Source organism: Tyto alba, unplaced genomic scaffold (assembly GCF_018691265.1).
Source record: "Tyto alba isolate M040663 unplaced genomic scaffold, T.alba_DEE_v4.0 Super-Scaffold_12, whole genome shotgun sequence".
Classification (NCBI taxonomy): domain Eukaryota; kingdom Metazoa; phylum Chordata; class Aves; order Strigiformes; family Tytonidae; genus Tyto; species Tyto alba.
Window position 1 is genome coordinate 6475479 of NW_024881274.1, and position 20685 is coordinate 6496163.

The 20685-nt window shown below is 47.7% G+C and overlaps 2 protein-coding genes across 4 annotated transcripts; both read right to left on the reverse strand.

Moving 5' to 3' along the window:
- Positions 1–4148: 4148 nt before the first annotated feature.
- Positions 4149–9482, reverse strand: LOC104369265 (keratin, type I cytoskeletal 19). The gene is made up of 8 exons (XM_033002095.2): positions 8824–9482; positions 7763–7845; positions 7037–7193; positions 6626–6787; positions 6074–6199; positions 5727–5953; positions 5295–5440; positions 4149–4499 (listed from the first exon to the last, which is right to left on the reverse strand). Exons 1-8 carry the CDS (start codon positions 9406–9408, stop codon positions 4474–4476), a joined length of 1512 nt encoding a protein of 503 aa, XP_032857986.1. The 5' UTR covers positions 9409–9482; the 3' UTR covers positions 4149–4473.
- Positions 9483–15898: 6416 nt separating this feature from the next.
- Positions 15899–20407, reverse strand: LOC116963965 (keratin, type I cytoskeletal 19-like). Of its 3 annotated transcripts, none has more exons than XM_033002074.2 (8): positions 19801–20407; positions 19346–19428; positions 18912–19068; positions 18653–18814; positions 18189–18314; positions 17826–18052; positions 16746–16848; positions 15899–16202 (listed from the first exon to the last, which is right to left on the reverse strand). In XM_033002074.2, exons 1-7 carry the CDS (start codon positions 20332–20334, stop codon positions 16761–16763), a joined length of 1377 nt encoding a protein of 458 aa, XP_032857965.2. In that variant the 5' UTR covers positions 20335–20407; the 3' UTR covers positions 15899–16202; positions 16746–16760. The 3 variants fall into 3 exon arrangements, with proteins under 3 accessions (XP_032857965.2, XP_032857964.1, XP_032857963.1); XM_033002073.2 differs by having other exon boundaries at positions 16736–16848; XM_033002072.2 differs by having other exon boundaries at positions 16731–16848.
- Between the last annotated feature and the right edge of the window lie 278 nt (positions 20408–20685).

A 20685-nucleotide genomic window follows, 5' to 3' on the forward strand; every position in this document is an offset into this window, starting at 1 on the left:
TGGGAGTGGAAACATCCGATGGGCAATTTCGCTGTTAATATGTGCTGCATTCTAATAAGAGGTGTGGGACTGCTGTCTTAGGAAATATAAAGACAGAATTGCTGCTAAAGCTGGCAGAGCAATTGCTGCCCAGTACAGCTCTACACTGGCTTGCAGAAGATGAGTTAGGTACAAACTAGAGGTTCTTCTCTGTCACTAATGTCTCCAAGTCTTAGCTAGGCAGAGAAATTAAAAGATACAAATCCATTCACTCTTCTGACATTCAGGCTAAGCCAATTTTCATGAGATGTTTTGCTAGGACTCAAGAGCAATGGCCTTCTCTTTAGAGAGAACCTGTTTCTACTGGCCGTTGAGCAAGAGACAGGCGTTCCACAGCTTTCTGAAGCTGCTTGCTGTAAGAAGTCCTCCAAGCCTGCCTCACCAGGGAACATGTGAGCTCAAACTCTGGCTCAAACCCTCACTCCGTGTCAGGATAGTGGATTGGAATAGTTATTATTATGGCAAGTAAATAATCCCATTTACGGAAGAACTTGAATTATCCCAGTATTCATGGATTTGCCCATCATTTTTATTGTTCTTATTCTCCTTATTTCTGTGGAAAAGACACGTCCCCTTATCTCTGCACCCTTGGATGTTACTTATCCAGTACAATGAAAGTCAGCAGCATTCCGGTGCTATCTCCAGCAGGCTGGAGACAGGGGTGTGGAGAGACTTGCTCCAAGTGATTTACTCAAAGACAAAGAGCATGCCTCTGGCAGAGTCTGCAGCTGAACCTGCATCAGACTGCGGTGCCTGGATGTCAGCCTGCCCTTCCTTCTGAGTTGTGCTCTACTCAGTCCCTAAATACAAAGGAGCAAACTCAGAATAGGTAAAAACTCCAGTAAAGTTATTGTGTATAGGAAGGACTACCCCGATTTCACTACTAGGACTAGAGAACATAATTGGAGTCAGGGTGTGGTGGTGAGAATGAACCGAAACCAGTGTGATGCTGCAGTGCTCGAAGCGTCGCCTGGCTGCCCAGGACTCCACAGGAGTTTCCCAATCGCTGTCTGCAGCAAGCATCTTTTCTGAGTGAGCACACATTCCTTCCTCTGCTCCACAGTTATCATTTTAGCACATCAGAATAATGCAGGCAGAAACATGGAATGACTTACTCCTTTGTGGGAGTGGAGGATGTCTACATGCCGATTGCGGTAATTATTGCAGAGAGCAGAGGGGATGGCTCCTGCTCTTCTGAAACACCTCGGGCCCCTGTGGGCCTGTCGCTTCATCCATTAGACCCACCTCTTTCTGCTGCGGGCCTTCAGCACGCACCTTTGCCCAGGATCCTTGCGTGACACATGCTTGCCCTTTTTCTTGCTATTTTTCCTTTTTGTCTTCAGGAAATGTGTGCACTAGTTAAGCTAAAATAAAATAAAATTATTGTTTTGAAGACCTTAAAAAAATAAATTAAGCTTTCCCTCCTATTTTCATTTGGTTATTTGAACTCTTAAGCTTCCTGGGTCTGTCTCATTAGCAAAGAAATATGGAAATCTCATGGAAATGTAGTTTCCAGCCCAAGGTTTGCAGCTCCATAATTTGCAGCTCTTTAATATATGAGTTGTTTCCAGGGTGTTTTCTGCTGGGGAGCTGTTTATCACAAGCTACCTTCTCATGCTTTCCAGACACATCCTAACTTGTAGGTCCACAAACAACGTCACAGTGTCTTAGGAGCTGAGGCTGTAGCCCCTGGGGGCTTTCCAGAGGCATATTCATAAAGTCTGGATCATTAGAGTTCTTCTGGCCATGTCATTAGGTCTCTTTCACCTCTCAGGAATTTAGGCCAGCTCCTTTGTGAAAGTGCCTGCGTTGTGGCTGCCGGTGGGAAGGGTGGGAAGGCCTTTGGTACCACGCAGGGAGGCAGGTGGAGCAGCTAGATGTCAGCAGCAGTTTGCAAGAGAAGGGAACTAGCCCAGACCTGGTGGGAAGCAGCCAGAGCCCCCAGAAGAAAACAGCAAGCTTTTCTATATTGTAGGTAGCCTAGCGTTTCCAGAAGACTGAAAACTGGAAGAGCATCCATGCAGTATCTCTATAGTTTTAGAAATGAGAGTGCGAGTACTGATAGGTTGGGAAGGACTGTGGCCAGAAAGGGCAGCAGTGGGTTATCTTGCCGTCTGTCTTTGCACGGAACAAGGCAGGAGAAGGCAATGGGAAAGGAAAAGGGAACAATTTGCTTTCTGACTTCTTCTCAGTGAGAGCTCTGAGAACAACTGGGGTACACACAGAGGAGTCCAACCAGTGGAAATTTGCCATTATAACCATGAGAAGTATCTCTTTTGATTTGTGAAGCGCTGGCCTTACACATCTACTGAGAGAGAGATTTCTGCATCAAGTCTGGGACTTTTTGTGGGGCTGGAACTGATCTTTAAAGAAGTCTTCGTTTAAAAAATCTACCTATGGCCACTCTTCTGCGTCATTATTGCAGTTGTTCCAGTGCTGCATTTTCTTATTGTGCTCTGGCCCCTGGATACTGTTGGGTTTGGTGTCTGGTAGATGAAATGAAAGAAATACCACTGAGACATTTTCTCCCCATGGTCTTTTACAACAGGAGAAGGGCACCTCTCACCCGCTCCCTGATATATTAATGATTGAGCTTCTTCAGACACTTGCTACCTGCAGGCCTTGGAGATGCTGCTGTCCTGGAGGGTGTTGGGTTGTGTTAAGTCTATTTCTGTAGCAACATAGAAATTCGTGTCTATATAAAAGGACTGACGCTAGAAAAGTGTGCCACACTATACTGTACATATGGTCCTGAAATGTTTTTGTGTTTGTACCCTTTCTCCTCCTCCGAGTCTGGCTGTTCCATAACCTCCAGCTTTTGACAAAAACGGAGTAACCAGGAGTTTTGGTTTTCCAGGTCATCTCGTAAGTGAATATGACTCTTTCTGTAAGAGCCACATCCCAGTGTAGCAGAAATAACAGCAGCCATATCCAGAGCTGCTGTTTAGGCTGGAAACCTGCGGGGTGGAGTGGACATGTAAAACCGATCACTGCTTGGTTTTCTGGGCCATCAGACAATTTAATCCCCAAAACACCCTCCAGATCATCATGGCTTTTAACTGAAAATTCTCCCAACCCAGAATGAGTCTGCAAGCTCACCGTGGCTGGTTCCCATGGCTGCACCCCCCAGAAGTGCTCCAGGGCCCTCGTGTCTCCAAGCAGGTCAGTGGCAGGACGCACGCACGCTGCCCGGCCTGTCCACGCTGACTCAGCATCAGCTACGGGGCTGCTGCTGGAGGCCCAGAGCAGGGGGTGATCTCTGCCTCTCCGGTGAGGTTTGAGACCTAGTGGCTCTGTGTATCCAGAGGCCCTACCTGGCTTTTTGCTCCATTGTGTTTTCTGTTGAGCTGCACTTTTTTGGCCCCCATCCTGCCCTTTCCAGTTCTCCAAGGAACTTATGTTTAACGTAAAGATGATCTTTCAGCAGTTCCTGATGTTCAGGTTGAAACTCTTTGAAACAGAAGGGTGACCAGTAAATGACTCGGGCACTATGTGGAAATAGATAAGAAATAAACCTTTTGTCTCCAGTCCTTTACCCAATGGGAAGATTCCTATAAAATGAAAGGGATAGGTTGGAATATAAGCCATGTCAGCAAAATTGAATCAGTTGTGGAGATCAAGATTTCCTCTTCATCCTAGTCATAGTGCCCGGGCTGGATGATGAAGTATGCACAGCCCAGATACGTCTGCACTAGACTGGGGCCAAGGCAATCGGCCTCCAGATGTTCCATCACTGACTTCCAAAATTTTTCTAAAATTGTGTTTTAGCACAATGTTCTGTGGGAAGCACCCAGGCATCTGCCTGAACTGGCTCTTCACGCAGATCCTGGAGGATGCCGTGCAGGAACGGGCAACGTGCGCTACAGGCTTTGACAGGGAGGAGGTGGACAAGACCTGCACAGTCAGCGAGGTCGTTCTCTGGCTCCCACTGGCAAAGCAGCTTTGTTCCCAGCGCGGTACCATCCTGGCCAGTTTGGGTGACCCTTGTGGGGGGGTTTCCAGCTTTTCCTGGTGGGGCCGTTGCGGAGGCTGGCGAGCCTGGCTGAGGGTGTGGTTTGCACCTGGGTCAGCACCTGATTTTCTAAAGGAACTCAGTTTCCAGACACAAGTTTCTTGATTGCATCAGGCAGAAGCAAAGTTTTATTAGAGAAATTTTTTCACCAGCAGGTACATTAGTGATCATACTACTGGTTAACTCCAGCAATAGTTATGGCGGTTGGGCACACACAGCAATACAGACTAGAAAAAGCAAATAGCAAAATAAAGCCGAAGGTGGCCCAACGTTCTGCTTGTCCCTCTGACACATTGCTTAGCATTGCTGAGTAATACAAATGAGCATGCTCCTTGCCCTTTGCAGAGGCATACAGTAAATATTCTCTCTTCATCCATGGCTCTGCTTCAGGGTTCTCTTGTTGGATATTATCAATTCTCTGCTTAATCACAAATCCTTCTGCAAGGCACTGGAGAAATCAAAGGAAATATTACTTTGTTTATAGCAAAAATAGATTCTTTCCCACACTGTCATTCTATACATGTGATCATTTCACAAGCCAATTCAATTAGAATTTCAGATAAATACTGTCCCTTCCTGGAAAGCTCTGATTGTTGCCTGCCAGTCAGGCAGATGGGATTTGTAGCTAGCTGGAGCATGGTTTGCCCTTTTACATAAAAATGCCAAATGGTGGGAGCTGCAGACATTGCACCAGCAGCAATCTGGATGAGGGACCAGCACCAGGGTCCTTGCCAGAACAATGCCCCTGCTCACACTCATTCTCCTGGACCAACTGTCACCAGATTTCTTTCTTTCTTTTTCAGTTTGGCTGGAAGTTTCCCCTTGAAATAGCACTGCTGGTTTTCTGACAGTATTCCCATGATTCCTGCTGCTTTTTTTTTTTTTTTTCTGATTTCTGGGGACTCGTCTTTCTCCTACTCTTTCCTTTGTCTCAGATTTGATGTCAGTCCCTTTTCATGTTCTCTGTAGCTTGCCTGCCTACTGACTCTGTCCTTCTCCTTTCTATTCCTCTTTTCTCTCCTCCATTTTTGCAGTTCTCATGCTTCCTAGCAGACTCACAGCTCCTGAAAGCACTTGTAGCCACTCCTCTGTGGCCTCCCATCATGTATTTCCCAGTAGCCTCACAATAAAACTTTCAAACAGCACCTGTAAGCTACATGGGAAAAATCTTTGTTGCTGCCTGTCCTTGCAGCCTTAGAATAGAGCAGACTCTGGAAAACTTGTAGAGGGTTGCAGTTCTTACCTTGTATCTCCGCAGCTGTGCAGGATGGCATCTGGGAAGATGAAGTGTACGTGTGGCTTGTTCTAATGATACCTCCTCCTCCTATCCCACTTGTTCTTGCAACTCCTCCTCCTAGACCCGAAGACTGACCAATTCCTCCTTGCTGACTAAGGGGACAGGAAAATAATATTTTAGCGAAGGAAATGACCCTCAATCTGTTTCCCTTTTTGGCAGAAAATTAGCATAAGATTGCAGTGACCTCTCCTCTTGTGGCAATGGCTGGCGCAGGGTGGCGAAGCAGATTATCACCACTGACTGCCAGGCAGCCCGGGCAGGTGAGTAAGGACGAAGGAGCTGTGCAGTGCCTCCACCTGTTGTCCACTTTGCTGTTATGTTAAAATACCCAGGACACGGGTGTTAATGTATCTTTTGGTGCGTCTCAGGCCTACTTACATGAGGTCCTGCTGTCCGCCCTCCAGCAGGCAGCGGTACGTGTGGATCTCCTGCTCCAGGCGGCATTTGACATCCAGGAGGATCTTGTACTCTTGGTTCTGACACTCCATTTCTGCTCGCAGATCAGCCAGTTGCTGCTCCACGCACGTGATCTGGCTCTGGAGCTCAGCAAGGTGGTTGTTGTAGCGACACTCTGTCTCAGCCAGCGAGGATTCCAGGTTGTCCCTCTGAGCAGTGACATGTGGCACAACACAGATACAGGCGTGAGAACCGCTGCGCCCACTGCGAGTTGTCACATCGGAGCGCGACCGTGCGACCACCGAGCTTTACAGCAGCTCACCACCCACCTGGCTGAGCTGAGCCTGCAGATCGATTTCCAGGGCTTGCAATTGGCGTCTCAGTTCAGTAACCTGGTTGTTGCACGTCTCCACCTCCTGACCGCTGGTAATAACCTCCCGATTCACCTCCTCAATCTGAAAATCACCAATCCACAATAAAGGTGTTCAGAGAATGTGTTATATAAACCAGATTAAGGCAAGAGCGGAGAAGCGAGCAAAAAACATGAAATGAGAAAGGTTTGGGTGAACAATCTCATCCTAATGGAGTGTAAACGCTGCTCGTCATTCCTCTTGCTCTTCTAACAGTACTCCTGTCCAGTTCTTCTCATTACTCACTGCTTCGTAAAGAGTTCCTGCCTCAAGTCCCACTAACATGTAGCGTGTCCCGTCACCCCATGAAAAGGACACAGCGTGGCAGTATCCCCTGTGTCACTCAGTCAGTTTAAACTAATGCTAAATGCTGTTGCAGTATGTTGTGCGGTTTTTACGTGTAATAAATCACTGTGGAACCGTCGCCTGGGTGTTAGCTGGGGAAAGTCAGAGCTGCGTAAATTTGCTCACCTTGCACTCATACCAATCCTCAACTTCTTTGCGATTGCGTTCGATCAGCGTTTCATACTGGCACCTCATCTCCTCCAGGATCTTTCTGAGGTCTGGGCCGGGGCAGGCATTGACCTCCACGCTCACATCTCCAGTCGATTGTTTCCTCAGACAGTTCATTTCCTGGAAACACCACCCGGGTCGTGTCATTTTTTAAAAAGAAGGGAGAAACTGAGGGGGCTAAGTTCCCCTGTGGGGAAGAGCCGAGCGGCTGGCAGAGCCCCTCTCTGCTGGACGCCCGCAGCTCCTAGGTCACACGTATCCTCTCCATCGACCACTCCCCCCCCGCGCCAGCACCCCGGGGGGGGACGGACCATGCGGAGGGACCCTGCATGAATTAACACTTATGACACGAGAGGGGCAGGACCCTACCTCCTCGTGGTTCTTCTTCAGGCAGCAGAGCTCCTCCCGCAGCGACTCCAGCTGTGCCTCCAGGTCAGACCTGCAGAGCGTCAGCTGGTCCAGGACTTGGCGTAAGCCGTTAATGTCAGCCTCCACGCTCTGGCGCAGGGCCAGCTCCGTCTCGTACCTGGAGTGAGAACAAAAGCCAGAAAGAGTAGTCAGTGTCTGACACCACCGTCTGCGCTTTGATTTTTTTTTTTTTTTTTTTTTCATTTGGCCATCCATTTTTCTCACAGCGTTTTCCTAACTAGCCTCACAGGATGCTAGCAAAAGCAGACTGGGCTTGCTCTGTCAAATCTGCTCTCAGTCTGCCTTCTCTGGAGCTTCTTCACTGGGCGGAGGTGTCACTCCCCACATTTCTGTGCTCCAACAGGAAAAACAAAAGCCTCCCCTTTGAAAGACACCACGTGCCAGAACGGCAGCTCAGGTGAACCCACGCTGCTCCCTCTCTGCACATCCCTTCTGCTTTCTGAAGAAGTCTAATATCCACTCAAAAATATCTTGTCCCAAATTTTCCATCCTGGAACTGTCACTAATTAGGGCAGCTCTAAAGGCAATGGATGAAAGAGCTTTTCTGCAGAGCCTCCAGCCTGTCCTGAGCAGAGGATCACCAGAGACCTGTCTGAGAGCTCCCCCCCCCAGCCCTGCGAGCGGGAGCGCAGTGGCAGGGGAAGGGGACAGCCGGGGGGTACTCACTTCACTCGGAAGTCATCGGCTGTCATCCTGCTGTTATCGATGTTCAAAATGATCTTGTTGTTGTCAATGGTTGCACAGACAATCTGGAAAAAGAATATTTACTCCTAAGGTCTCTTCCCTGTATCCGCAGGGTCAAGTGTACCCATTGACCACTGCTACCAGACCTAACGTCTTTCTCTCTCTTTTTTACTTTTTTAATATTGTGTAGCAGGCATGGGGGAGATGAGGAGTGCAGCAGTCACAGGGTGTCTGCAGTGAAGTACAGTGAAGGCATTAAAATGATAATAAAATACATGGTTCAGGTGCAGAGAGTCAGGGAGTGTAATTAGTGCTGTCCAGCACCTGCCACGATCCACCTAACCTTTTAAATATAAATCTTACTTTCATGGATAAGAGGTTTAAAAGCTTTGTTTCAAGACTTAATTATAAGTCTGCCTCCTTCTGTTTCCTGGATTCTTTTCACTTTATTCTTCTTTGTGCGTTGACATTCTAGAATTTTTGCCAAACTCACTCTGCAAACGTTTTTAATTTTAAAATGCATGCTCCAAATGCATTATGGCAGTGCTCTCTTTGTTCTTATTTTTAATTAGATGTCCTATGTTTCCCAATTCTGTATGAAAGAGTAAATCTGTAATAAAAGGAAATAACATTTAACTGGAGTTCTGCAAGACTGATGACAGAATAATATGAATTCAGGCAAATTAATGCGATTCATTATTTATTATTTATTTCTCTTTTAGTTGCGTTCTTGGCATGTATCTACTTAAACACCTTGGCATAAACCTAATTCAGAAAGACTACTGAACCAGTCCAGATGTATTTAATGAAGATAACATTTTCCCCTTTAAAAATATCTGATGAATAAAAGCAATGGAAACAGTCCAAACACTCAGGGTTTTTACCTTTGAGCTCTAGGGCTTTCTACAGGCAGTTGTCTTAATGGCTGTTTACAAAAAGCATTTTACAACAGTGAAATGTTACTCTTGATAACTGCATTAAGCTGTGAGCCAACACTGTGGGAGAAGCTTACAAGGGAGAAAGCAGCTGAGAAATGATGTTACCTGATTTTGAAGATCTTCTATTTCTTTGTAATAGCAGCTGTAGTCCCGTGGCTCACAAAAAGGGCCCTGCTTGGCGTACCACTCCCTGATTCTGCACTCCAGGTCAGCATTTTCTTGTTCCAGGCACCTCACCTTGTCCAGGTAAGAAGCCAGGCGGTCATTAAGGTTCTGCATGGTGACTTTCTCGTCACCAGAAAGAAGAATGCCATCACCAGCAAAACCACCTCCAACTACCCCTCCACCAAGACCAATGCCAAGGCCACCTCCAATGCCACCGCCAAAGCGAGCACTGCCACCGCTGAATCCAATGCCTGAGCATCCTCCGAGGACAGCGGCTCCTAGGCCACCTCCATAATTTCCACCAACCAAACTGCCAGTGCTCAGTCCTCCTCCATAATTCACACCACCACAGTAACTTCTACCAGAAAACCCTCGGCTACCACCTATCCCGCAAGTCGTGTATCTTCCAGAAGAGACTGAGGAGATCCGTGCTCCTCCACCACCACCACCGCCACCAATAACACAGCTGCCACCGCTGGTCCTTCCCCTGAGAGAGCCAGTTGTCTGCTTAATACTACAACTCATTTTGAGGACAGCTGCAGATCCAACCCAAAGCCCAAAGCAAGATGCACAGCTTGATATTGAATCAGACTGCAGGTTGTTTGTTGCCGCAGATCTCTATTTATACCTCCCAAAGGGGGTGTCACCTATAGCGTGTTTCTTCTTCCCACGGGGCTGGCTAGTCTTGCTGTTTATGCCAAGAATAAACAGCCCATAGGCAGTTTCCCTCTAGAAATCCCAGTTCACAAGGAAGATACTTTACATGTCAGCACCTTATTCCAAAAAGTAAAATAATGTTTTGTGAGTCATCAGCTTTTTGTATGATGCAAACTTTACAACTAGTCAAGAAAAAAAGTTGCCCTCGATTATGTACAAAGAAGAAACATTGGTATTTATAACATCAAAGTGCCTTTTATCTTTTATTAATTTGTATTTATTTTATTCTTAGTCCAATAAACATTTTTTATATCACATGCTATGGTAGACTATGTGGAACAAAAATGGAAAATTAACATAAATTCTCACTGCTGAAGTGTGAATAATAGGGACCGTAGTAGTGAAAAGACCAGGGATATCGAGGCGTAGATGTCTGTCACCTGGCACAAGGACAGGCAGTAGGTCTAATACATGCTTTACTGTGAGATTTCTTAAATCACTGAGATAATTCCCCCGTGGGTTTGGTTCCCCATTTGTGGCTTATATTTCTCTGGTCATGCGAACACAGCTTGCTCACAGTCTGTGAAGATCAGGCCTGCTAAATGTTGGGAGTCCTCTGTGTCCGGGTGTTACGGAGTTGATGGAAGCTAAAGTGTGTGAAGTACCACTCTGAAGTTATTTTTCAATTACTTTAATTGCTCTCCATGCTGCCTCAATTTGTGGTGATTGTAGATACAGAAGGAGGTGACAGGAAAGGGAACATCCATGGGCGATATATCCAGTTCCCTGGATGGACTGAGATGTGCTCCCGCAGGTCTTTGCCGTTACTTAGATTGTGGCCAGCACAAAACAAGGAGGAGAAAAACTTTCCACATTTCTTAACTGAGTTTGTGAGAGTAGTAGCAGGCACTAGCACAGCCTGGCTAATCGCGATCTCCAAAGCCTGGCAAGCAATAGCCAGAGGAGTGGTTGGAGAACTGGCTCCGCCAATGCAAGTATCTTTCTCCAGCAGACTGTTGTAATGAGAGGATATTCCGCTCTCCAGGGGACGAAGGCTTCTGTTCCCTACAGGGTGGATTTTCCAAGCAACTCTTACTCACAAGTAACCTTTGACTCAAGTATGTCCATGGTTATAGGAGCAGTTGTGATAAATCCTCTTTGGTGGTGAGTGTGACACCTGACAGGGAGCCCTGAGAGCAGCCATCACCTCCGGGAAGGAAGGCAGAGAAAACCTACGCTCATCTGCTCAGCCACCTCTCATTTACTGGTGGGCAGTTAGGTGCCTTCTGTCACCGCGGTAGGAGAGTGTCCCCAAGCATGTATAGATGTGATCATCGTCTCACCAGCTTAAGTTAGGACTCTCCACTCTCCAGTGAGATAATTTATTTCTTTACTTAGATCAGAAATGATAAAAAGACGCCTACCCAAGGCTGGCAGCATCCTAGAATATTCATTATTCATATGGTGCAGTGAAATAACTTGCTCAAGGACAGAGCCAGAGTCTGTCAGAGCTCAGATTCCTAGTTAAGACTGCAGTGCTTGAAATACAAGTCCATCCTGCCCCTAGAAACACAGCCCCTCAGCTCCCCACAGCCTAGACTCACAATAGCGAAAATCGTGAGCAAAAAGGAGGACAGGGAGTAAATCTGGCTTTCATCCGTCATTTTGAGGAATATAATTGAAGGCAGGGTGTGGCTGTAAGAGCCAACAGAAATTAATATAATGTCTGAATTGCTTGAAGCTTTGCTTCTGCTGTGTAGGTTTTCAGAAGGAGTTAGCTAACAGCAATCTGCAGAGAGCAGAGCTCTGGGTTGAGGTTGCCTTTCTTTCCCTTTCAGAATCCTAGGTTTAGGAGGAGACGCTGCAGATATTGGACATTTCTCCACAGGCAGGCAAAGAGCACCTACACCTCCTTCTTTCAGCAATTACCTACTAGGAAGAAGGAATAGGTTTTGCTCCACAAAACAAACTGGTTTGCAGCATTGTACAACTGTTTACATATGTCCTGGCAGAAGGGTCCACGGGCTACCGAATCCCATTTTACCAGTGAAGATTAGAAACGATCATACAGTTCCTCCAAAGTACTCATATTTGGGATATAATGAAATTCTCTGGAGCTTTGCTGTGCTCCTGACGGTTTTACTGGGACACAGAACGAGGGACTGGGACAGCAAATGCATCCAAAAGCCAGTCCCTGACCGACCAGCCTCTATTTGCCGGCCGGTTGGATGTTTTCCTCGCTGTGCGCGGGGCGGTTTCCCTCCCAGCAGTGCGGTGCTGCCCCGCGCCGATCGGCACCGAGGCCGAGCCACAGAGCCGCAGGGCTGTGTGCGTGTTTGCTGGCTCTATGGCTCTCTGCTTTCCCCGGCTGTGAGGCACCATCTTGTTCTGAAACATCTGGCAGTACCGGCTTTTTTTCCCCGCTAAACTGATTTCTCTACCTCCACTGTTGTTTTTATTTGTATTCCTGTAGTCTAAGGGCATAGCCCTGGGGCAGAACACTGTGTAGGAAAGGACTGTGCATGTCTAAGACATAAAAATGTCCCAGAAGGATTTACAACCGAAATGTAAGACAGGAGGAAGCAAATGCTTCCATACAGATGGAAGTAAAGGAAGCAATGACAGGCTATTAGCCAGAGTGATTAGCAGTGGTCTCAGCACAGTGTCAGTGCAAACGCCGTTAAGTCTTGTGGGCGTTATGGCAAAGAAGGGAGATCTGAAAGTGGACAAAAAGGTAATAAGTGTAAATATTGACACGCAATGATGGGCAGCTCGGGAGGAGGCAGGGAGGTGTTACGGTGTGGGCAGTGGAGTTTGGTCCTGTGGGAACTGCGACTGTCCTGGTGCACAGCCTCTCTGCAAAACGTCAGCCTGTCTCTTCCACGCTCTGCTCACTTTTCTTATCAAAGTTGATAATGTTTTCTTGTGTCAACTACAAGAAGGGTGTGTCTAAATTGACAGGACTTTGCTTTCATAAGCATTGCTTCAGTGATGTTTGTGCAACCACACTGGAGTATGATTTTATCTTGTCACTTGTAATTACCTTTAATAATTTGCATAATGGCCATTGGGCATCACTGATTAAACATTTCTTTGATGTGATACTGAGCCGGCACCAGACCTCATGCTCCCATCTTTCAAACGTCGACCATGACTTTTTTCTGGTTAATGACTCATTGGTTTATACCACCATGTTTAGCAAAATTCCTGTAAGGCAAGTGAAATAATTATCACAACAAGTTTGGAAACAGCATGAGCCTCGGTCTTAAATACGCCTCAGAGACCAAGGTGATTATTCTGTTTCAGTTTCTTTCTTGCTGACTGTTCACATCTTCAGACTACCTCTGAACATTTGCTAGCGATAAAGTAGAAGTTCAGCAGAACATGGAGGTGGGCCGAATGCGATTTCTTCCTACTGAAGCTCACAATCTTCCCTGATTCATTTTGTGAAGGATTTTAATTTCCTTCCACCACCTACCAGATGATGACAGTGCAGCCAGACTTCCCGGCATTTGCATCTCTGGAAGCACTACTCATTATCATGGCAAGGAAAAGTACCAGTGAATTTGTATTGGGACAGATGGGAATACTGGTGGGTGAATGAAACTACAGCAGTTTCACTCCTGCCTGGACAGCTGAGTGCAGCACAGGTAGGGAGGAAACCCAGGGCTTTAGCCTGCTGGCAGAGCCGCCTGGGTCAGCCCCGAACCCGAAAGCAGAACTGGAGCTTCCAGGTGCTTCCTGCACTCCGATACCCCAGAGTGGTACAAAAGAGACGGGCAGCCAAAGGTGTGGGCCAGCCAGAGCCTCCCTGGAGTGTCTTCTTTTTATCTTCATTTCCTACTTGTACTAAAAAGTCTCTTAATTTCAATACACTTTCAATATGTGGTTCATGCTGGCAGTTTAAATTCTTTTACTCAGTGTACTGAGCCAATAAATCTCCTGCTTGATCATAGTAGTAGTTTGCTCATCTGTATAATTCTTTATAAATGTTACACAAGCCAGTAAACAAAAATACAAACCCCACAGACAGCTACTATGGGTGTGAGTGAGACTGTACCTGTCTGCGTACTTTATAAGATAGACTTTTATAGAGAAATTATAGTTTATATATCACACCAGAATATAGGCTACTATTTAAAATGCATAGTGCCTGTAATCAAGTATAATTGCTTGTGCAGTGCAGTCCTTAACTCACGGCTGATTTCCAGCATTGGCCATTTGCAAAACTAGTTGTTTTCTGTTTCTTCACTGGTGTCTTAAATGTATGTATGTTCACTCCTCGGGGACTTTTCCTGATGGTGTTGGAATTCACATGTGTCTGCTCTCTCTGTAAGACAGAGACTGTATCTGCTATAGAGTAATCACAGTGCATCTCATCTACAGCCGCTGGTGGTGACACTGAGACCTTCTGCCCCCCGGTCCGAGCGCTGATGTAACTCCCTCTCTCCTCTCTGGGGCACCCACCCTTGGTCTTTTTATCCTTAGATTCCTCTCCCAATCTTTTACACTCAGCCTAAGCCTGAACCTTCAGTCTAAGGTCTGTCTGTCTGAGATACTCATTCTTGCTTTGCAGGATTCATACATTAAAAGAGAGAAGAACAGGCTCTTAGAAGCTCCCTGTGTGCTAGCGCGAGTGGCTGGAATAGAAGTTTGCCTGCAGTCAGTGTCCCAGCTCACCTCTTGTCCTGCCGTCCCATGCACTGCGTCCTCTGCATTTCATTTATCTTCTCTTCCCCGTCTCTTCCTGTGCTCTTTCCACAGTCGTCATTTCCCATCACTGTCCAGGTTATAAACTCATTGGGTAGGGAAGGCATCTTTTTATTTCTGCATAGCATTTAATGCGGGGACCTGAGAGAGGCTGTGTAAACACTGAGGCAGGTTAAACAACACTGAAATGCACAGTGTAATTAGTGTTGCAGAATGGGAGATACAGGACTTAGCAGAGAAAGCATTTAAAGCGGAGCCTTGACCAGAAGCTCGTTAGAGCAATTACCCCCACAGGGCTAAAGTGTCTGTTACTTGGCCGTGCCCCAGAGCTGGAGCCCTCCCGGACCGCGTGGCCCCTGGCCCTCCGTGCTGGTGCAGTCCCGCAGACATGACGTGCGCTTGGAGTTGACAGCTCAGAGCAGGAGGTGGCACGTGAGCAGACGAGGGTTTTCTGCAGAGCCACAGCATGAAACAAAAGTCCCATCTCTGCTGCAAGTTTTGCCAGGAGAATAGCTGTCTGTGGTCAAGCTTTGGCTTCTCCCCTGTTGCCATTCCAGACACACCTGAGCTGTTTCTTCCCTTTAGAAGTGGACGCTGATTCAGACTCATTGTATCCCCTAAAGTCTTTTTGTTAGAAGCCTTCACGCTAGACCTCTGTATAAGGTTAGTTGTCAAACACCCTCTGATATTTCATTACAGGAAGAGGCTAAAAGAGCCACATAATGAGGAGCAAAGATTGGAAGCACCACTCACAAATGTCTGACACGTTAGACACTGCTGCCGGTGAGAAGGGGCAGGCTGGATCTTGAGTCTTTGCTTGCACAGGCAGCAAAATGCGGCTGTGTTCCTGAATGTGTCTGTAATTCCTTTCGCTGTGGTAATAAAATACCAGCATATTTTTTTTCCTGGCTGTTTATTGTATCTTACTTTTAAAAAAACTCTCTCCCACATAATAATTTGTCTCACCCTTTTATCTTCCCACATGTTGCCAGCTGGTTCTTCCTGTTTGCCTTTTTTTTAAATCCATTTAGAAGCTCTTTATTTAGCATTTTCTCTGGGAATTACTTTCCTCCACAAGAAGGGTGTGTCAAGTCCAGCAAAGCCTTGCTTTCAAAATTACTACTTCAGTATTATTGGGGAAAACTTGTTGTTCTTGTTTTTATCCTGTTACTGCACATTTATAATAACTCAAATGTGTTGTGTATTGTATTATATTAGCACACACCTACTTTAATGAAAAGTCGATTTTCACTCAGCAGGCTCTTTCAGTGTAAGACTGTCAGTCAGCCTGCCTTGAAATTCCTTCCCCGCACTCTGTCCAGCCTCCCTCAGTGTTTCTCTCCTCATCACCTTCTACTCCATCTCTTAGTTCATGCTTCCTCCTCTGGCAGCCAACATCCCTTTCCACAGCATCAGCTGGTCCCTTTCCTCCATCCTCCTGCAGCCACTGAACTCAGCAGGAGCAGCGTGTCAGATGGGAACATTGCTTATTTTTCTTTTACCTTTGTAATGATTGCTTTGTGGATATAGATCAAAGGTGGGTTTCTAACCGAAGGTGTATGATAAATATAACTATCTGTGTAACAATTTTTTCAATACTCGTGTATTAATTTACTTCTAGAAATTATTTCTCAGGTTCAAGGCTATGTCAGTACTAGCAAAGTTTTATTAGAGACAAGCTTTGGTAGTTGTGAGACAGCTGACCGCAAAACAGATTAGCCCAAGTGAAGACTAGTGATTAGATCAAAGCAGCACCAGAGGATGAAGGCAGCAGGCAGCGTGGGTGGCAGGATGGCAGCCGTTCTGCAAAGACCCTTCCGACTGGTGCTATAAGCAGAACTGAGAACTGTCAGGTTATTTTTGTCTTGCTTTTTCCAAATGGTTTGTTCCTTGAGACTCCTCAGGGGGACGTGCAGTGGGGCTGGCAGAGAAGCTTTCTCGTCTGCAGTGACCTGCCAAGGGAGATCAGGAAGCATTGCTTTGTCAGGCCTTTCGTCTGCACACCACGCCTTTCTCTTACATCCCCCTTGCTCTGGTACTGACCCTTCTTTTCCCTCTTCTCCCTAGCTTGCTTAATTTTATATACTTGTTGAAAGACTTGTGACTGTCTGATTCCCCCTGCCAGTTCCTCATTTTTGTGTGCTGAAAGTCTTATTTAAACCCATTTACTACTAGTAGACCCCCAGTGTCAAACAATTTCTGTGCATAAATTCATAAATGCCCCATAGCTGCATCCCTTGCTACTGCTTTCTACCATCGCTCACTTCATCCCCGGGCTCCACCTCCACCTCTCACAACTGCGATCCTGCACGGCTGACTCCCTGCACTGCCTCTCTCCAGGAGACAGACTCTCTCCAGCCCCTCTTCACCACACAGAAGAGCCTGGAGATAGATCTCTCATCCTCCTCTTCCCCAGGTACGCAGTGGGTCGAAAGAAGCAACTCACGGTCCCGCTCAGAGGCTGCTAGAGGACACGTCACCTTACCCATCCTCACCCAGAGCGCCCGGGCTTAGGGCAGGCATGGCTGACACAGGCTGGCTTTCAGCCCCCCGCTTCTCCCGGCTGATGCCGCAGGGACTCCTCTTCCCGCCGCCCCTCTGTGGAAAGGAGAGACAGCTCCGGTGACCAAAGCCCCATCACTCCCCCCTGGAGATCTGCCCCGTGACCTGGAGCTGCTCCTAGCATGGGCTTTCGCTCCGTCTTCGCTCCCTGTCGGACTTTTCCCCTTTGAACCACGAGGGTCATGAAGAGCAGCAGTTCGCGCGTCCTCCACGCTGCCCGTCTGTGACAGCTATTGCTTTTCCATCTTGACACGCTCAGGATTACCCCGGGCTCTGAGACAAGCTCTGACAGTCTCATTTCATCCATTGCAACTGGCATTTTGGCACAAGAACTGATTTTTCATGTAACTAATTTAGGACTGGATGGTCCAGGAGAGCCCACCTCGGGGCACCACCATTAAAATACCTCTTTTTCCAAACTAATGGAGCAGGTGGGTGCTCCGGCTGGTTATGTGTGTATGCAGCCATTTATGAGATTAACAGCATGCCTCATTGTTTCAAAATCTCAGGCACTGGGAGGCAAGGAAGAGCCAACTGCTTTGCATACAAATTAAATTCCCCAAACTTTAATTAAATTGTTGTGTGAAACTGAAAATGTTTAGATAATTTATTGTTTCGGTTAATTTAACTGCCAGTCCCTAATCCTGTCTAGCTGTGGCAAAGCCAATAAAACTCAGTTACATGACAGTGTTCATAAAAGACCTTGCCCAGCTCCCGGTGGAAGCCGCCCTGCAAGGAGCTGGGAGCTGCACCCTGCCCGGGGGCTGGGACGGCTCTGGGGGCCTCTCCCGGCCGCCCTCCCTGGCCCAAGGAGGGGAATGGTCCCCAGCTTGCACTCTGGACATAGACCAGAGCCAAATCCTCCGACGCCTCGTGGCACCTGTCTGGTAACAGGTCAGTACTGGTCCCTCACCACAGTGTTGCTTTTACCATTCGTATCACGGATTTTCATATCCCTGTAAGTCAAAGCATAGAGATTTTACTGCGCCCGGGTCTGTCTGTAGTCTGCGTACATGATGTCGTGCTGTCCGCCCTCCAGCAGGCAGTGGTAGGTCTGAATCTCCTGCTCCAGGCGGCATTTGACATCCAGGAGGGTCTTGTATTCCTGGTTCTGGCACTCCATTTCTGCTCGAATTTCAGCCAGCCGCTGCTCCACGCAGGAGATCTGATTCTGCAGCTCAGCCAGGTATTTGTTGTAGCGACATTCGGTTTCCGCCAAAGAGGATTCCAGGTTTTCTTTCTGAGAATGGAAACAGCACAAAGGTACGTGGGCATGCTGCAGTCTTAGCCCAGCTGGTTATGGCTACGACTCTGTCAGGCAGGTTCCTAAAGAGAGCTGCGGAGTCTGCGAAGTGAATCGCAGTGGCATCACCTACCATGGTGAGCTGGGCCTGCACATTGATTTCCAAGGCCTGCAGCTGGCGTCTCAGCTCAGTGACCTGTTTGTTGCTTGACTCGATCTCCTGGCTGCTTGTGACGACCTCCAGATTCACCTCCTCCACCTGCAAAGTTAGAAAAAAGCACCCCTTTCCTCACCTCGCCACAGCATCTCACTGGGCAAGGAGCTTCACTGCACTGCTTGTGCATGCCCTGCAGTGCACCTGAATATTTCCAAATCTGACGCCCCCCCATTTATTCCACTGTGCCCCTGTGCCATCATGCAGTGGCCCCTCTGCCATGAACAGAAGAACACCGAAATTGGGCAGTACAGTCCGATGCTGAGCCCATCTGCTACACAATTGCTGATATTAAGACATCTCCAGCAAGTATTCTCATTCTCTCATTTTTCCCTTTTCCCCTAACAGGCAGAGTAGGGTACAGCTCTGCACACATATAGTACCTTGCAGGCATACCACTGCTCAGTCTCTTTGCGGTTGCGCTCCATCAGCGTTTCATACTGGCACCTCAGATCCTCCAGGATCTTCCTCAGGTCTGGGCCGGGGCAGGCATTGACCTCCACGCTCACATCTCCAGTCGCCTGTTTCCTCAGACAGCTCATTTCCTGCAGACAATACGTGCACCGTATCAGTAATACTGACACTCGGAGGACTTCCCCTCTTCTTTCCTCTTAATTCTCTAAGAGTAAGGGGCAATCTAACCTCCTCGTGGTTCGTCTTGAGACAGCACATCTCTTCGGTCAAAGCCTCACACTGTAGCTGCAGGTCGGTCTTGCAGCTGGCCAGCTGGTCCAGGACCGGGCGTAAGTTGCAAATGTCCGTGTCCACGTTTTGCCGGAGACCACACTCGGTCTCGTACCTTAAGCCACAGGCAACAAAGAAAGGTCAGCATGTCAGTAAGCCATGGCAAGCCCTTGAGTCGAGTTTACGGGGAAAAAATTTAGAATCAAGTTCTTCTTTTGCTTCAGGCATGCAATGCTGTGAACATTGTCAATGGTATCCACACCTTTCACAGAGATCTGCATTTTAATACAACAGCATGACAAGCCGAGGGCCAGGGTCTCCCCACCACCACCGCTCACCTACCCTTCCACGGGCAGTGTGAACCCCTCAGACCCGCACAGGACCGTACTCACTTCACTCGGAAGTCATCAGCAGTCATCCTGTTGTTATCAATATTCAAAAGGATTTTGTTAGTCTCCATGGCTGCACACAGGATCTAGAAAAAAAAATGTAGGAGAGAGATTTGGGCTTGCAGCGTCCTCGAGCTACAGCAGGCTCTGGAGGAAACACCTAGGTGGGATAATGCAACCCACTCATTTTGTAGTGATTCCATATATTGGGATTATTAATCAGTTAGATGGCATTACAGTGGGGAAACCCATGTGCCAGCTTGGTGGAGCAGGCTGTGCTGAAACTTCAGCTCTCTGGACATGCAGTGTCCTCCCTCCTCAAACCATCCGTTTCAGGTACAGCATTGCTTCATCCGCACGGCCAGAGACACAGCTGTTGCCTCTGCCATTTGACACTGGTCTATCCACATGTGAAAGCAAAGCCCAAAGAAATATTTTCTTGAAAAACAATGGTTTACCTGGTTTTGAAGGTCTTCGATCTCCTTATGAAAACAGCTGTAGTCCCGTGGTTCGCAGCTGGGCCCTACCTTGGCATACCACTCCCTGATCTTGCACTCGAGGTCGGCGTTGTCCCCCTCCAAGAGTCGCACCTTGTCCAGGTAAGAGGCCAAGCGGTCGTTGAGGTTCTGCATCGTCGCCTTTTCGTTGTTAGCAAATAAGATCCCATCACCGCAGCCAGCGCTGGCCCTGGTGAAGCCGCCACCAGCGCCTCGAGTGCAGATGCCTCCACCGCCGAATCCAAGGGCGGAACAAGCCCTCTGCGTGACTCCGAAGCTCCCACCAGCAGCACTGCCGGCGCTCAGCTGCTTCCCAAGCAATCCCTCGCTTAAACTGCCACCGGAAAAACTGCCAACCACACCGCCTAAGTCATAGGCAGCGTGTCTTCCCGAGGAGGCGGAGGAGACCTTTCTTCCACTACCAGCTGCAGAGCTGCCCACGCTGCTCCTGCCCTGGGAACAGGTAGGAACAACCTGCCTGACGGCACAGCTCATGGTGAGAGCGCGAGGATCCACGCGGCAAGCTGCACGGGTCGCTGCGGGATCCGATTGTGATCCCTCTGTCCCCATAGTCCTCTATTTATACCATGCCTTGTGGATGCTGCCACCGGAGAAGGGCTGTTTATTCTTCCTCCTTGTGACCTGGCTAGCACTATTTTTTTTTTTTTTTTTGCAGCCGGAAATATTTCCCCAAAGGCATCTGTCTCTAGAAATCCCACAACAGAAAGATGCTTTGGTTAACAGAAGCGTGTTTCAAAACTACATCAAAAATGTTACTTCCTGAATCATCAGGTCTGACTTGTGATGACAACTAAACAGTGACACAAAAAACAACGATACCCGAGA

Excerpts from the sequence above, each read along its gene's own strand:
- LOC104369265 (XM_033002095.2), bottom strand. The coding sequence starts at position 9,408 with ATGAGTTGTAGTATTAAGCAGACAACTGGCTCTCTCAGGGGAAGGACC. Across the intron at positions 7,194-7,762 it reads GCCGATGACTTCCGAGTGAA|GTACGAGACGGAGCTGGCCC; the intron begins GTGAGTACCCCC and ends TTCTCACTCCAG. Across the intron at positions 5,441-5,726 it reads GGCGGACAGCAGGACCTCAT|TCAGCAAGGAGGAATTGGTC; the intron begins GTAAGTAGGCCT and ends CTGTCCCCTTAG.
- LOC116963965 (XM_033002074.2), bottom strand. The coding sequence starts at position 20,334 with ATGAGCTGTGCCGTCAGGCAGGTTGTTCCTACCTGTTCCCAGGGCAGG. Across the intron at positions 19,069-19,345 it reads GCTGATGACTTCCGAGTGAA|GTACGAGACCGAGTGTGGTC; the intron begins GTGAGTACGGTC and ends CTGTGGCTTAAG. Across the intron at positions 16,849-17,825 it reads GGCGGACAGCACGACATCAT|AGGGGCGGCGGGAAGAGGAG; the intron begins GTACGCAGACTA and ends TCCTTTCCACAG.